A 15319-nucleotide genomic window follows, 5' to 3' on the forward strand; every position below is an offset into this window, starting at 1 on the left:
TAGTTTTAGCTCGTATCTAGGAGCCATCTTAGATAGTTTTAACTCATATCTAGGAGCCATCTTAGACAGTTTTAACTCTTGTCGAGGAGCTAATTGAGACAGTTTTGACTCTTGTCAATGAGCTAATCTAAACAGTTTTTGCTCGTATCTAAGAGCCACTTCATTTTTTTCTGACTGACAGTTTTTACTCGTGTGAGGAGCTCATTCACCTTTCTGAATGACAGTTTTTACTCGTGTCGAGGAGCAAATTCTCCTTTGGACTGAATTTAAGTTACAACCCAAAGCTTAATTTGGGGGCATTCTTGGCCCATTTCTTTTCTTTGTTGAGCCTAAGGACACTAGACCCAAATTTTCTTCTTCTTTTTGGAATACTTTTGGTCATCTATCCAAATTCTGCTCTCCCCTAAATCGAGGTGAAAATTCTCTCGTCCCTCCTTCAATCCAGTTTCTGATTCTTCAACAGTCGACACTTCTCGGCTTTTCTAGCGGTTGTTCCTTTAACATCGTCTTTTGGCAACAGGTTCTCAACGTCCTCTCGACACCATCCCATTCCCATCAACTCTTCACAGCGGCTGCGTGGTGACACTATCTCTCTCCCCCTCGCCACCCAGATGTTAGCTGCTCTGCCTTCGTCCTCGGCAATTCTCTCCTTAATTCGAAGATTGAATCGTTTGGCAAGAGGTTGATATCTCCGCTCTGCCAAACACTTCATTATAATGTGAGTTCACAGCCTCTCACGGCTGCCACCTCTTCGACAGTAGATTCTCCTTTCTCGGTTGCTTCTTCTTCTCCGGACCATTTCTGCCTGAAGCTATCTTCTCCTCTCTGGCATAGGCGCTGCTCCAATCATCTCGAATAATTATCCGGTTGGGGCTAACCTCTCCCCCTCGGCCGGATAATTCTTCGGCTACTTTGTCTTCTTACGCTCCACTGTGGGGAATTCAAAGACAACATCTTTTCCAGAAAGCTTCATGTACACCCCAGCAAAAGTTTTCAGCTTATTCTCAGTATTATTCCTCGACTTAGGATCCAAGAACACCTTCATGATCTTTGATCCATCAAGTCTGTATCTGATACATTTTCTAACAATCTCAGCAGGGTACACAACATCTTCAAGCACAGCTTCGTGGACTGAAGTGAGTTTGCGGGATCGAGGCCTTGGACAGCAGAACCCTTCTTGGGGGGCGTACTATCCTCCTGGTAGCAACAAAAATGACATCCTTTCCACTGAATTTCTTCTCAAGCTCTCTAACAAACTTTGGGTGCACCTTGCGGAAAGCTTTCCTCAGTCTGTAGGGAGCATGGATCACAACAGCCTTCTTACCTCCAGCAACATCAATTTGCACTGCAGAGTTGATATAGAGGTCTTTCAATTCACTCTATGTGTCTTGGTTGGTGTTTTCCAAATCAAACAAGGCTTGTGCAACAGACTCCTCAAATTCAGTGGGATCAGCATCCCTGTCTTGGTGAAATTTTTGCAATGCGGTAAACATATTGACTTCTTGGCGGAGGAAAATCCAAGCTTCGGCGCCGCCGGGGGCTGTTCGAAATTCAACCGCGGAGAAATCAACATCGTTGTCTCCGTCCAGCCAAGCGCTACCATCGTTTACAGCGCTGCCGCTGCTTGTGACGCCGTTTCTGTCAGGTCTTGCTATGCTGTCACTTTGTTGGTGAAGAACTTCCTGTTGCTAATCGCAGAAGCCTCCACCTCCTTAGATGTTTTTCTGATAGGGTTTTGGTTTTTTTTTTTGGTTTTTTTTTTGGTTTTTTTTGCGTTAGAGACAGTGATCGATCCATGTGATCGAACCTGCTCTGATACCATGTTAGAAAATACAATGCGGAAAATAAAAGATTATTGCGGAAAGTAAAAGACGAGGAGAACTTTAAAGACTACATTGAGAATGACTTGAATTGATTATCTCAATGGTTACACAACCTTTTATAGGCTCTAATTTTAGCTATACATGGAAAATATATTCTAATTATACTAATATACTTTATCTTTGATTTTCCATAGTCTTTAATTGTTTTCCTTCTTTATTCTTGCCATAACTTCATCCATTGCCTTCTTGTTCTCCAATTAATTGATTTCCTTATTCCAACAACAATTATGAGAATTGGAGTATTCAGATGCGAGTCTTGTTGCAATCACAAGAGTTGTGGGATATTGTTCAAGACGGCTACACCGAACCTGCCTCCCAAGAAGCTGAAGATGCCCTGACGAACAACCAGAAGAATGCCCTCAGAGACGCAAGAAAACGAGACAAGAAGGCGTTGTTCAATATCTATCAAGGTATTGACGAAACCACATTCGAGAAAGTAAGTGCAGCCACCACGTCAAAACAAGCCTGGGAGATTTTGAAGAATTCTTTCACCGGCGTTGATAAGGCGATACGAGTTCGAAAGTTTGGCCATGTCTGAAACGGAGATCATTTCAGACTATTTCACAAGAACATTAGTTATTGTGAATCAAATGAAACGGCAAGGAGAAATAATTGAAGATGTTCGTGTCATTGAGAAAATTCTTCGTTCCTTGACGTCAAAATTTGAGCACGTCGTCGCGGCTATCGAAGAATCAAAAGATCTCAGCACTATGTGTATCGACCAGCTCCAGAGTAGCTTGGAAGTTGACGCACAACGTATGAAGAAAAATGCCACTACTTCAATTGAACATATGCTACAAGCGAATATGTCAATACAAGAAGACAAGAAGTTTGAGCCTGGGACATCACGTGGAGGATACAACCGAGGTCGAGGTCACGGCCGAGGTTTTCGTGGTCGAGGAGGACGTGGCCAAAATTACCAAAATAAAGGAGGATGAGGTCAGAATTATCAAAATGAGGGAGGACACCAAAATTCCACCTATCGAGGCAGAGGTCGAAATTCTTATGGACAACGAGGACAACGAAGAGGACAATACAGAGGCGGTTATTCTCAAACCTACAATCAACAAGGGTTTGATAAAGCAAATGTCGAGTGTTATACTTGTCACGAATTCGGGCATTACAGCTTTGAGCGTTCAACAGCCGGAAATACCAGGTCCAATCAACAAGTTAATTATGCCGAAGGTGGAGACGATGATGAGAAGGTAATTTCAACCTCTCTTTTTACTCATAAAGGACTTGAAGGTGATCAGTGCAACACGTGGTACTTGGATATTGGAGTTAGTAACCACATGTGCGGGAACAAGGAACTCTTCGTGGGGCTGAAGGAGACATCTTATGGGGATGTTACTTTTGGAAATTCCTCAAAAATTGCGGTGCAAGGAAAAGGTAATATCTTGATTAAGTTGAAGAATGGAAATCATGGTTTTATATATGACGTCTATTATGTGCCTGCCATGAAGAGCAATATTTTGAGTCTTGGTCAATTGCTGGAGAAAGGATTTGATGTTAATATCAAGAATTCTTATCTGTCTATCAATGATGCTCGAGGTAGTTTGGTTGCCTGTGTGAAGATGTCCAAAAATAGATTATTTGCATTGAATATGAAACATGATATGTTGAAGTGCATGAATGCTATTGTTAAAAATGTATCGTGGTTATGGCATTTGCGTCTTAGACATCTAAATTTTGGTGGTTTAAAGCTTATGTCTACAAAGAATATAATGAAAGGCTTGCCGCATATTGATCATCCTGAAGAAGTTTGCGAAGGATGTATACTGGGAAAACATCACAGGCCAAGTTTCTCAAAAGAAATGAGATGGAGAGCATCATGCCCGTTGGAGATCGTTCACACAGACGTTTGTGGTCCTCTAAAGCCTATTTCTACCGGAGGTAATCAGTACTTTTAACTTTCATTGATGATTACTCCAGAAAGACGTGAGTGTATTTCTTGAAAAGGAAATCTGAGGTGTTTGATATTTTCAAAGAGTTCAAAATTCTTGTTGAAAGGCAAAGTGGGCACTATATTAAAGTTCTCAGATCCGATCAAGGTGGCGAGTTCACATCCGATTTGTTCGAAAAGTTTTGCAAGGAGCACAGAATCATTCACCAGCTTACACCTCCATATACTCCTCAACTGAACGGTGTTGCTGAAATGAAGAACCGGACAATTCTTGATATGGCGAGGAGTATGATCCAAGGGAAGGACTTACGCCGAGAATTATGGGCTAAAGCTGTCGCAACAGCAGTATATCTCCTGAACCGGTGTCCCACCAAAAGTGTTCGCAACATGACGCCCGAAGCAGCATGGAGCTCGTTCAAGCCCCGTGTTGCACTCCTGAGAGTTTTTGGCTGCATTGCTTATGCCGAAATTCGTGAAGCTCAAAGAATAAAGCTTGATAATAAAGGCGAAAAGTGTATCTTCGTGGGATATGGTGATCGAGTAATGGGTCACAAATTGTATAACCCACTCACGAAGAAGGTAATCATAAGTCGCGACGTGGTGTTTGAAGAAGATCAAACATGGAACTGAGAGGATAAAAAAGTTGCAAGCTCGTCAGAAATTGTACCTGATCAGCAAGAAGATGCACGTGAAGTTGAAGAACCAGATTCACCAACATCATCTCAAGGTCCAGTCGGAAGGCCAAGAAGAATGCGCAATCTGAATGATATATATGAAGCTACTGAAGAAGTTGATGAAGCTGTGGAGGAAAATGTTAATCTTGTTTGTTTTCATATGAATGTTGATCCTATTGCTTATGCAGATGCTGCACAAGACAGGAAATGAAAGATCGCAATGGATGAAGAAATCAATGCGATCGAGAAAAATGATACTTGGTCGTTGACAACGTTACCATAAGGCCGAAAATCAATTGGTGTGAAATGAGTGTACAAAACAAAGAAAAATGCCAATGGTGAAGTGCAAAGGTACAAGGCGAGGTTGGTGGCGAAAGGATACAAGCAGAAAATTGAAATTTATGCTCGGTATGAAGATCTTGAAGAATTGAGCTTAAGGGAGGATGTTGAGTTATTAAACTCAATTGCTTCAATATTAAGAAATGACTTGGTGGAAATGATAGGTAGGTAAATCACCACCTCATCTTAGTTGATGAAATTTTGTGATTTCTTCATGGCTTAAGAGAAGGCCACAATCTCTCTACGTCGCATGGCGGTGGAATGAGTGATCAATCTCTAATCTCTTCATGGCTAAGTAAATTTGTCTCCAAGAATGATTATGAGGAGGTGACGTAACATGTATGTGTATTATAGTTATCCACATATAGTTGACTACTTTATTATCTTTGAAATCTATAAATAGGATAGTTGTAGAGCCATAGCTCATAGTTAGAAAGAGAGAAAAGATTAGAAAGAGAGAAAAGATTTGTGTAGTGCTGAAGCAATTTTGTTTGTATATTTTGTAATCCTTTTATGAGAAGCCTTTCAATACTTATCCTCCATATTTCATCCTTGTTGAGTGCTCCTATATTTTGTGTATCAAATATCTAACACACCCAAGCAGTTCCCGAAGTAATACATCGGAACCGGCGGATCGAACAGCGCGTTCCACCGCCCTCTCGCATCAGCCGGAAAATAGAACAACTCAGCTTTATCTTCGGCGCTGCTGCCGTGGGACTTCACCAATGTGGTCCAGACATACCCCGCCGCAACTGTGAAAGTGGAGACTCGATCTAGGCTCGGCCTCGCCGACAAGAACCGATGCTTGAGGTTTGTTATGTCGGATCGGCCGAGGATGAACGAAGCTCTCACTCTGTTAGTCGGCCGTGGGAGAGACACCACCGTCTTGAAAGGAATCTTCTTCATTGCATCCCAGAATATTCCGTCAACTCTTCTAGAAGCTTCTTAATCCGGTTTCTCAAAAACTGGCAGAGATTCACCCCGTTTTCGCGACGAAAGCCTCATCGTCGCCGGATTTATTGATCATAGTCCACGCCTTGACTAATCCGACGATGGATCTCCAGTAGCAGAGGCCGTGGTGGAAGTTCACACCGATGCATATCACAGGGGCAATTTTGTAATTCTCTTCCTCAGTCAACGGCGCCTGCGGCTGCACATGGTCGTAGAATTGGTCAGCTTCTCTAGCGTGATTCAATACGAGATCATCGAAGTCGAGGTTGGAGATGGCGATAGTGAGCGATACGGTGTCGCCGGAGACGTAACAAATGACGGACTTCGAAGCGTCCGTGTCGAGAGGGTAGAGGAGATTTCCGGCGACGGGGAGGTAGTGTTTGAGGGTAAGAGAAAGAGAGTGTTTGAGGTTTGGAACAATTGTGTTGGAGAATTCATCCTCGGAATATGGATGGTTATACAAATTGAGGACGTACATCGGATTGGAATCCAGATAAGACATGTCGAAGAAGGAGAGCGACAGGAATAGCTCGGCGACGACGCCTTGTAGCGGCGGAATACGGCAGGTTGTTGGATATTTTAGTGTAATTGGATTAACTTGATTGATCAATATGATCATAATGATACATCAAATAAGTTGGAAGTGCAGAGTGTGCACTTACTTTGAATTCGTTATGATTAGACCGGGGGTTCGGGGGCATCGCCCCCGAATAGCGGGGTCCAAGGGGCAGAGCCCCTGGTTGGGGTCGAAAATGCATCTGAAAATATAATTTCCGAAAATTTGAAGGACTAAAATGCAATTTTCTAAACCCGCCAAAACTGTTAAAAACAATTATGAAATTGAAGAGATGCAACGTTTCATCTTCAACCTCTTCTTATTGATAATTTTATGGTTCAAAGAGACAGAACAAAAATTACATACGAATTCTTCAAAACCTGAATTGTATCCGGTCAAATATTGGTAGAACTACCAAATTGATTTGATCTGAAATTGTTTCACGCCTTTCAGGATATCCGATTGATTCACATTTTTGTAAATCTCCTTAACACAGGTTTCGATTACGGTTGTCATGGCGGGTGTTTGGAGTACCAAGTTATCACTTTTATGCACATTGTTTCCCATCTTCGTAATAATATATACAAGTTAAATTCATAAAGTAGTCAATATTACATGTACCTATTTTCTTGTTGGGTTTATTAGATTAACAAATAGTCATAATTGAAATTTGTATTTTCATTCAAATGGTACACGTATGTTAAAATTATTTTTATGGGATTATTAGAATAACAAATAGTCGTAAATAAGATTTGCCGTTTAATTTATTCTAACGACACATATAACTTTATTTGTTGGAATTATGAGATCGGCAAATATACGTAAATGAAATCCAAGCCTCCTAGCTCAACTGGTTGAGAAGGGAGGCAAGGATATTGCGGTCTTGAGTTCGAATCTTGGATGACGCAACCTGAGATTAATTTCCCTGTGGGCTCAAGGCTTGTTGCCTTGAAACTTTGCAAGCGTGCCTGGATGGCGCAACCTGGGATTAATTTCCCTTCGCTTGCCAATGTATCTCGAACTCTGTTGTGTGTGAGGGGAAAAAATATACGTAAATGAAATTATGCAGTTTTATTCTAACGACACATCATAGTATTTGTATTTTTTAATAGTGTTTTTTTCATTATAAAATACTTTATTTAAATGAACGATTAATAAAAAAAAGTAAAACGATAATCAAAATTAAGCAAAACAACATCAATCTCATTTTATTTGACCTTGACACCAGTTGCAAACATAGAAGCAAAAGCCTCCATCTCCTCCTTGGTCAACGACATACCGACGACCAAATCTCCGTCACCGGAGTTAGACAACGACATCGAATATCCCCCGTCCAACGACAGAACCTCCACCTTCTCCGCCTCCCCCCATCCGAAATCCGCCTCCGCGTAATCGAACTTGGGGGAACCAGTCATCGCCATAGCCCTCATGCCCTTATATTTCGGCATCTCCGTCAACAGATTCTCCGGGCTTTTAAGAAACTCATCTCCGTTGTAAATTTTGGTCTTTATCTCATCAACAATAGCCTCCGCCGCCGCAACAAATCCATCCTCCGCCGCCAACCTCCGATGCTTCACTCTCACCCTCCCGCTACCTAAGCAATTGCCGAAGTAATTCACCGGCACAGGTGGATCGAACAGCGCGTTCGGCCTCCCCGTGCCGTCGGCCGCAATATAGTACACCACATCTTCATTTTCAGCAGGACCCAAGGATTTCTCCAAGGCGGTCCAGACATAGGCCGCCGCAACCACAAAAGTGGAGACTCGATCTATGTTTGGCTTCGCCGACAAGATCCGATTCTTGAGCATTATTATGTCGGAGTGTCTGAGGATAAATGAAGCTCTCACTCTATTGGTCGGCAATGGATGCGTCGCCGGCGGCTTTAAAGGACGCTTCTTCATTGCTTCCCAATATATTCCGTCAACTCTACTAGAATCTTTGCAAATTAGTCTCTCGAAAATCGGCAGAGATTCTCCGTTTCTAGAATCAAACGCCTCATCATTGCCGGATTTGTTGATCACAGCCCACGCCTTAGGGCCAACCAGAAAAAAATGTTAGTAAGAACAACATTAAACATACCAATAATATTTTTAATACGATGCGTCACTTTTTTAATTTGTTTCAACCGAGATAACTCAATATTAAAAATACCATACTTTTTTTTATCTCTAATTAGTCTCTCAATCTTATTTTATTCTATCCAACGCACAAAATAAAACTGTACACTGAACTCAAACCCTAGCTAGTTCATTTCTCAAACAAATATTTGGAGCCACTGAATTTGTAAATTCAAATTGATTTTAGACTATGTCAACAAAATTAAAACAATAAAAAGTAATAAAAAAAATTCCATAGGGACTTAAACCCTAATTACCTTTATGAATCCTAAGATTGATCTGTCGTCACCGAGGCTATGGTGATTGCTCAAACCTAAGCAGATTCCCCTGCCCGGAAGGTGAGTCACCTGCAGAGAGATGGGAGGGATAATTTTGTAATTTTCTTCCTCGGACATTGCTGGCGTCCGAGGAAGGAGGTCATAGAACTGATCCGCTTCTCTAGCGTGATTCGCGACGAGCTCGTTGTAATCGAGGCCAGAAACGGCGATCGTGAGTGGGACAGAGTCGCCGGAGATGTATCGGAAAGCCGGTTTGTCGGTGTCGGTGTCGGAAGGGTAGAGGAGGTTTCCGGCGACAGGGAGATAGTGTTTGAGAGCTAAAGAGAGAGAGTGTTTGAGGTTTGGAACAATGGTGTTGGAGAATTCGGCTTCTGAACATGGGTGGTTGTAGAAGACGAGGCGGCGGGTGTGATTGAAATGCAGCCAAGTCATGTCGTAGAAAGAGAGCGGCAGGAACAGCTCGGCGGCGGCGCCTTGTGAAGGAGGAATACGGCAGGTTTCGATCACGGTTGTCATTGCAGGTTTTCTGAGTATGAAGTGATTAACTAGCTAGGGTGTTTAATTTGTACAGTAATGCTTCCTCTGCTTTTGAATTATATAGAAATTGAATCCATGAAAATTACTTACTCCATGTGCAATTAAATAGTGTAGTTTATTTTGGTACCAACTTTTCAAGATAAGACAAAAGGAAGGTGTACTTACTTTTGTTGGGATTTAAGTTCGAAACTTTGGTATACTCCCTTCTATACGTCTCCTTTAAATGTAAAATGAAAGTTTGCATTTTTATTCTAACGATACATCTTTTATATACTATTTCTTAAAATCTTATTTGATGATATATTGTAAAGTATTTCTTTGTAAAATATAAGTATACGGGACTGATGCAGCAATGACAAGTAAGAGTATTGTATCTTACAAATACTAATGTATTAGCTTAAGTATCAGAACTAGTGCTATCATGATTGTAGTGACAAGAGTTTTGTAAAGTAAACTTTCCTACATTTCGAAATTGGATCTATATAAATTACATACTCTAACTGCCGTCAACTTATAAGACAAAAAGTTGAGTGAATTGAAAGATTCTAGTTGACTTTACAATGTACTATGATGCTTGTAGTATTTTCTTGTTGGGATTATTAGATTGGTAATTAAATATTCATAAACGAGATTTGCAGTTTTATTCTAAGTTCTAACGACACATGTGTATATCTTATTTTTCCGTTTAGATTATTAGATTGGTATATAGTCGCTAACAATGCATCCTTTATATATGTTGTACATTACTTAAAATCTTATTTAATGATATATATATCTACTTTATTATTACAAAATACAAGTATTAAGCATATTAAAGATTTTTCATATTTTATTAAATACTCGCAACTTTGTTTTTTTATGAATAAAATAATAAAATATCAATATAACTTATCGTTTGCATCATACTCTTGGGCATATCCGAGAGAAAACATCAACAACTAGCCACCAAGTAGACTAAGCATACCAAATAACATGGGCAAGCCCATGGAAAATACATAAGATCAACAAAATCAATACATCCAAAGTCGAAGAAGGAGAGCGGCAGGAATAGCTCGACGGCGACGCCTTGTGGCGGTGGAATATGATACGGTCATATTATTAAATTATCATATCTCTATTATTTAGTCTATTAGTATTATATTATCATATCTTTCACATATTCTTGTTCATTAAGTTCAGTGGCGGATTCAGGAATTTTAGATTGGGGGTGCAATAAATAATTAAATCGACTTAGAGATTAAAAAAAATTCGATATTTTTTCTTCTAGTATGTCGGTAATGAGTCATTAACAGATTATTTTTAGTGTTATTGCTTGAAACTTTTTCAATATTTAAAATAGAGGTTCTTAAATATATATAATTGAGATTATTTTTAGTGTTATTGCTTGAAACTTTTTCAATATTTAAAATAGAGGTTCTTAAATATATATAATTGAGAATTTGTTTTAGTATTGAAAGAGTTTTCACTATATAAAAAAAAATACTATACATAATATATAATAATCTAATTTTAAATATGAGCTTAATAAGAAATCATAAATAAATATCCCAAAAAACGTTCCTGACAGAATTCGACTTGGGTCCTAAACAAAAGTAAATGAGTATTTTACTTCTAGGCTATTCACACTTTTGTGGATACATTTGTAACCCTTTTTCTTAATTCTGTCTGCCACAGATTAAGTTAGAACTAGTATTATAAATATAAGATATTGTTATTCTTCTTGATCAATTCAGAAATTCAATTATCCTTATTTTATTTTCACACTATTATTTCAAATTTGTATGTTCTTGGTTTGATCGACGGGCGAAGCTTTGGCTACTACCTCTTATTCCTCCGCTGATAACAATCGCGACGCCGGAATCTTGTTAAGAGAAACTATCCCTCAACAGAATATGGCAGGTTTCGATTACGGTTGTCATGGCTGGTGGTCGGAGTATCAACTGATCACACTATGGCACCGGTCGAGCTAGGTGAGGTTGGCCGACCTCACCGTTGGATCTGAAGAGTCGCCGGAAAACGCCCTCAATCAGCCGCCGGCGTGCAGAGAAAAAAGACGCGTTTACTTTTCTGTGTCCATATATTGGGCCTTCTTCATTTATAACAAATTAATTTAAAGCCCAATTCACTTTCTCTTATAGTAGTAGTAGTATTTTAATAATCCAATATTAATCAAGCATTTATAACAATTGAAGTTGAACGGAAACTTTAGCATAAGTTTTGGCAATAATATTGATGATATTTTACTTTTTCTATAAGAAAATTATTAGTATTATTTCCTTTTTTCAACTTTGTAGTACTAATTAATAATTGGCACATTCACTTTTTTCTCTTATTCATAATTTTTTTTACCCTAGCTAGCTTAAATAAACTTAATAATTACTTTTGATTGTTGATTTCAGTATTTTGCTTAAAAAACTAGATTTAAAAGTGCTATAGTATACCATATAAGATTATTAATTGAATAATTTTGACTTTATTTAGTTGTTTTCTTAATTTGAATATTCATTCAAACCAATTAATAGCGCTATTTAAATTTTAAAACAAAACAACGATCTCATTTGTAGAGAGATGAGAGGGATAATTTTATAATTTGAATATTCATTCAAATATACGTAAATGAAATTATGCAGTTTTATTCTAACGATACATCATAGTATTTGTATTTTTTAGTAGTGCTTTTTCATTATAAAATACTTTATTTAAATGAACTATTAATTAAAAAAAGTAAAACGATAATCAAAATTAAGCAAAACAACATCAATCTCATTTTATTTGACCTTGACACCAGTTGCAAACATAGAAGCAAAAGCCTCCATCTCCTCCTTGGTCAACGACATACCGACGACCAAATCTCCGTCACCGGAGCTAGACAAAAAAATCGAATATCCCTCGTCCAATGACAGAAACTCCACCTTCTCCGCCTTCCCCCATCCGAAATCCGCCTTCGAGTAATCGAACTTCGGGGAACCAGTTGTCGTCAAAGCCCTCATATCCTTGTGAAGGTGGAATACGGCAGGTTTTGACAACGGTTGTCATTGTGTTGAGAGTTGAGATTATCCACCTTGTGTAGAAGCCGCTATATAATTGAAAATCATGTGAAGAATAGCCAACAAATGTTGACTAAAATGGTGAAGCAGAGTTGCTGCAATTTATTGTTATTCGGCAGCTCTAAAATTCTCTCGCATAGGTGAAACTATAAGGAGATAAGACTCAACTTATTTTAACATATGAGATTACTGTAAGTGTATCGGCTACTGTTTGTGGGGGCTAGAAATTTTATGATGGGGGCTCAAATTACCATTAAATTTGTGGATTATGTTCAATGTAACGTTCTGGGTTTGGACGGAATTCACTATTTCGATTGGAATATTTATGAATTAGAAATTTTTGACAAATAATTTGGTATCGAAGATGATAATAATTAAAGTTACATATTTTAGACTATGACTGTGTAGGCGGTAGGTGATTGAATGGAGATATAGATTAAGATGGTGAGAATTTACATTAATATTCCATTAATTAGTGGATTATAATTTTCATAGATTTATAAGAAATGTTCGAAAACTTAATTAAAGTACTATACTATTTTTATAATAGGAATATAACACTTGTGTGTGTACGTAGGTGTCATATATTTAAATAACTAATGATGTGCATGGAAGTATTATATTAAAATTAATTTAATACCCATAAGCGTAGATATATATGTACGATAGGTGGAAGTAGGGAGATGATCAAAGTATAACTAATATTAAGTGTATAACTAGAGAACAAATCTTAGCCATTAGATCAAATGATCGAGTTCACTATATGAGCGATTTAGTTCACTATAAGAGTAATTTAGTTCACTATAAGAAAAAGTGAACCAAAACACCATTATAGTGAAGTATTTACTTCATGAAGGATTTAGTTCACTGTAAAGGCGTTTTGGTTCACTCATTCCTGTAGTGAACTAAATCACTCTTATAGTGAACTAAATCGCACTTATAGTGAACTAAATTCGTGTTCTCTAATTATGCATTTAAGTAGTGGTTTCCCTAGATCACTATTACGTCGAAGTATTTAAATAATAATTACCAACTCAAAACTAGAAAAAGGATTAACTAAAGATAGATATGTTCGTGTGTTTTCATTTTGACCTAAACAAAAAATAATAATAATAATAATAATAATAATAATAATAATAATTTTCCAGAAAGTTTGAGAGAAATGAAAGGTTGGAAACGTGAGATGATTTCTTTCAATAGGAATATTCTGGAAGTATGGAGATAAATATAAATAAACATAGAGAATATATTAAATTAAAAATAAAAAAAGAAAGAAAATTCTATAGAATTGGACATCTTAATAAATAGCTAGAGCTATTCTCTCATTTTGGAGGGGCTTCGGTCCCTTCATCTCATCTTTTATAATTAAATCTAATTAGAGAGTAAATGCAAATGATTATTTATTTTATTTGAGTAATAACCAAAATGATCAATTGGATTATAATAAGTAAATTAGAGTGGTCCATGGGAAAGACCGAGCAGTTTGTATGTATAAGCTTAGGGGTACTGATATGGTTTGACTAATATGCAGGGGAATGTATTAATCAGTTTAAATTACAAAATTGATGCTCTATAGAAAGTGGTAAACTAAGTTTACGTGATTGCCTATATAATAGTGTGTGCTAATAATCGGTGATATTGTATGATCTGTATATGTTGCTTATTGATGGGGTGCGTACTAAACAAGCCCAACAGCAATGACGGCCCATCAGCCCAAAGCCCAAGGAAGAGTATGAGTTCGGCATTACCAAAGAGTTCGGCCTCAGCCTACAGCTCGGTAAAAGCCAACCTATCAAGCTCTACTCTCAGATCGGCAACCAAAGCAGGAGTATGAGTTCGGCATTACCAAAGAGTTCGGCCTCAGCCTACAGCTCGGTAAAAGCCAACCAATCAAGCTCTGCTCTCAGGTCGGCATCAAGCTCTACTCAAAGATCGGCAACCAAAGCAGTTCGGCCTCAGTATTCGACCGAACAAGGAGTTAGTGGACCCATACAGGATGTCCAACGCACCCACTACCACGTGGTGTCAACTCAGGCCACGATCGTAGGCCATGACCTACGCTACATCCACGATCTTAGGCCATGACCTACACGACATCCACGACTTAGGGTGGAGATGCAAGCCACGATCTTAGTTCCATATATAAATAGAACTTAGATCTGATATGAGGAGGTTAGAATCTCTCTAGAGAAAAAATCATATAGCAAGTCTGTGTTGTAAGCTGTAATTTGCAGATCAAGCAATACAAACCTGCCCCCATTTCTCCCCGTGGACGTAGATTTACCTCAGTAAATCGAACCACGTAAAATTTCCGTGTCGTAATTTATTTTTACGAGCATTCATCATCATCAATAATTCGCGGATTCATCACTGGCGCCGTCTGTGGGAAGCAGAGAACAAAATTTGTGATAAAGCGAATTTTTGATCCATTTTTTCCACCCAAAAAATGCATACCAGATCGCAGAGTACCCGTATTCCTGCCCGTGAGAACCAGGAGGAAGCCAATCCATCCCATAGGTCTGGAAAACAGCCTAGGGATAAATCCACCACCAGTTCTCATGGCGAAGGAACAGGCCGCTCCAAAAATCGTCCCACTGAGTCTTCCCAGCAGCCTGATTTGAATGAGGCTGTCAAGCTGTTCTTGGCTGAGAAGCAGGATGAGTTCTTAGCCTTCCTGCAAAAGAGCCAAGAGCCGAAGACGAAAACGGAGGATTCTCCTTCCTCATCCAGACATGAAAGTCACTACCGCAGTAGTGCCGTGTCTTCCAGGAAGAAGAATCCTCAACCCCGACATATTCCTGTTCCTCCTCGGTACCGGAATCACAGGAGAACTCAATCTCCTCCATACCGACGAGATATCGGATTCGCCGTGTACGGAGCACTGAAGACTCCGTTCTCGGACGACATCACCCGAACTCCCCTACCACAGAACTACCGAACTCCGTCGATGACTTACGACGGGCTCGTGGACCCTCACGATTTCTTGGGGCGCTATCAATATAACATGGCGAACCAGGGTCTCAACGAGGTCCAC

At 39.0% G+C, this 15319-nt stretch overlaps 2 protein-coding genes and 1 pseudogene across 2 annotated transcripts; all 3 read right to left on the reverse strand.

The window, feature by feature from the left end:
- Positions 1 to 907: 907 nt before the first annotated feature.
- Positions 908 to 1493, reverse strand: LOC121746132 (annotated as a pseudogene).
- Positions 1494 to 5775: 4282 nt separating this feature from the next.
- On the reverse strand, positions 5776 to 6252 carry LOC121746133 (malonyl-coenzyme:anthocyanin 5-O-glucoside-6'''-O-malonyltransferase-like). Its single transcript, XM_042140047.1, has one exon. The coding sequence runs from the start codon at positions 6250 to 6252 to the stop codon at positions 5776 to 5778; it is 477 nt and encodes a 158-aa protein (XP_041995981.1).
- Positions 6253 to 7514: 1262 nt separating this feature from the next.
- On the reverse strand, positions 7515 to 9217 carry LOC121746134 (malonyl-coenzyme:anthocyanin 5-O-glucoside-6'''-O-malonyltransferase-like). The gene is made up of 2 exons (XM_042140048.1): positions 8681 to 9217; positions 7515 to 8336 (listed from the first exon to the last, which is right to left on the reverse strand). The coding sequence occupies exons 1-2, from the start codon at positions 9215 to 9217 to the stop codon at positions 7515 to 7517; spliced, it is 1359 nt and encodes a 452-aa protein (XP_041995982.1).
- Positions 9218 to 15319: the final 6102 nt, after the last annotated feature.

The sequence above is a fragment of the Salvia splendens genome, chromosome 8 (assembly GCF_004379255.2).
Source record: "Salvia splendens isolate huo1 chromosome 8, SspV2, whole genome shotgun sequence".
NCBI lineage: Eukaryota > Viridiplantae > Streptophyta > Magnoliopsida > Lamiales > Lamiaceae > Salvia > Salvia splendens.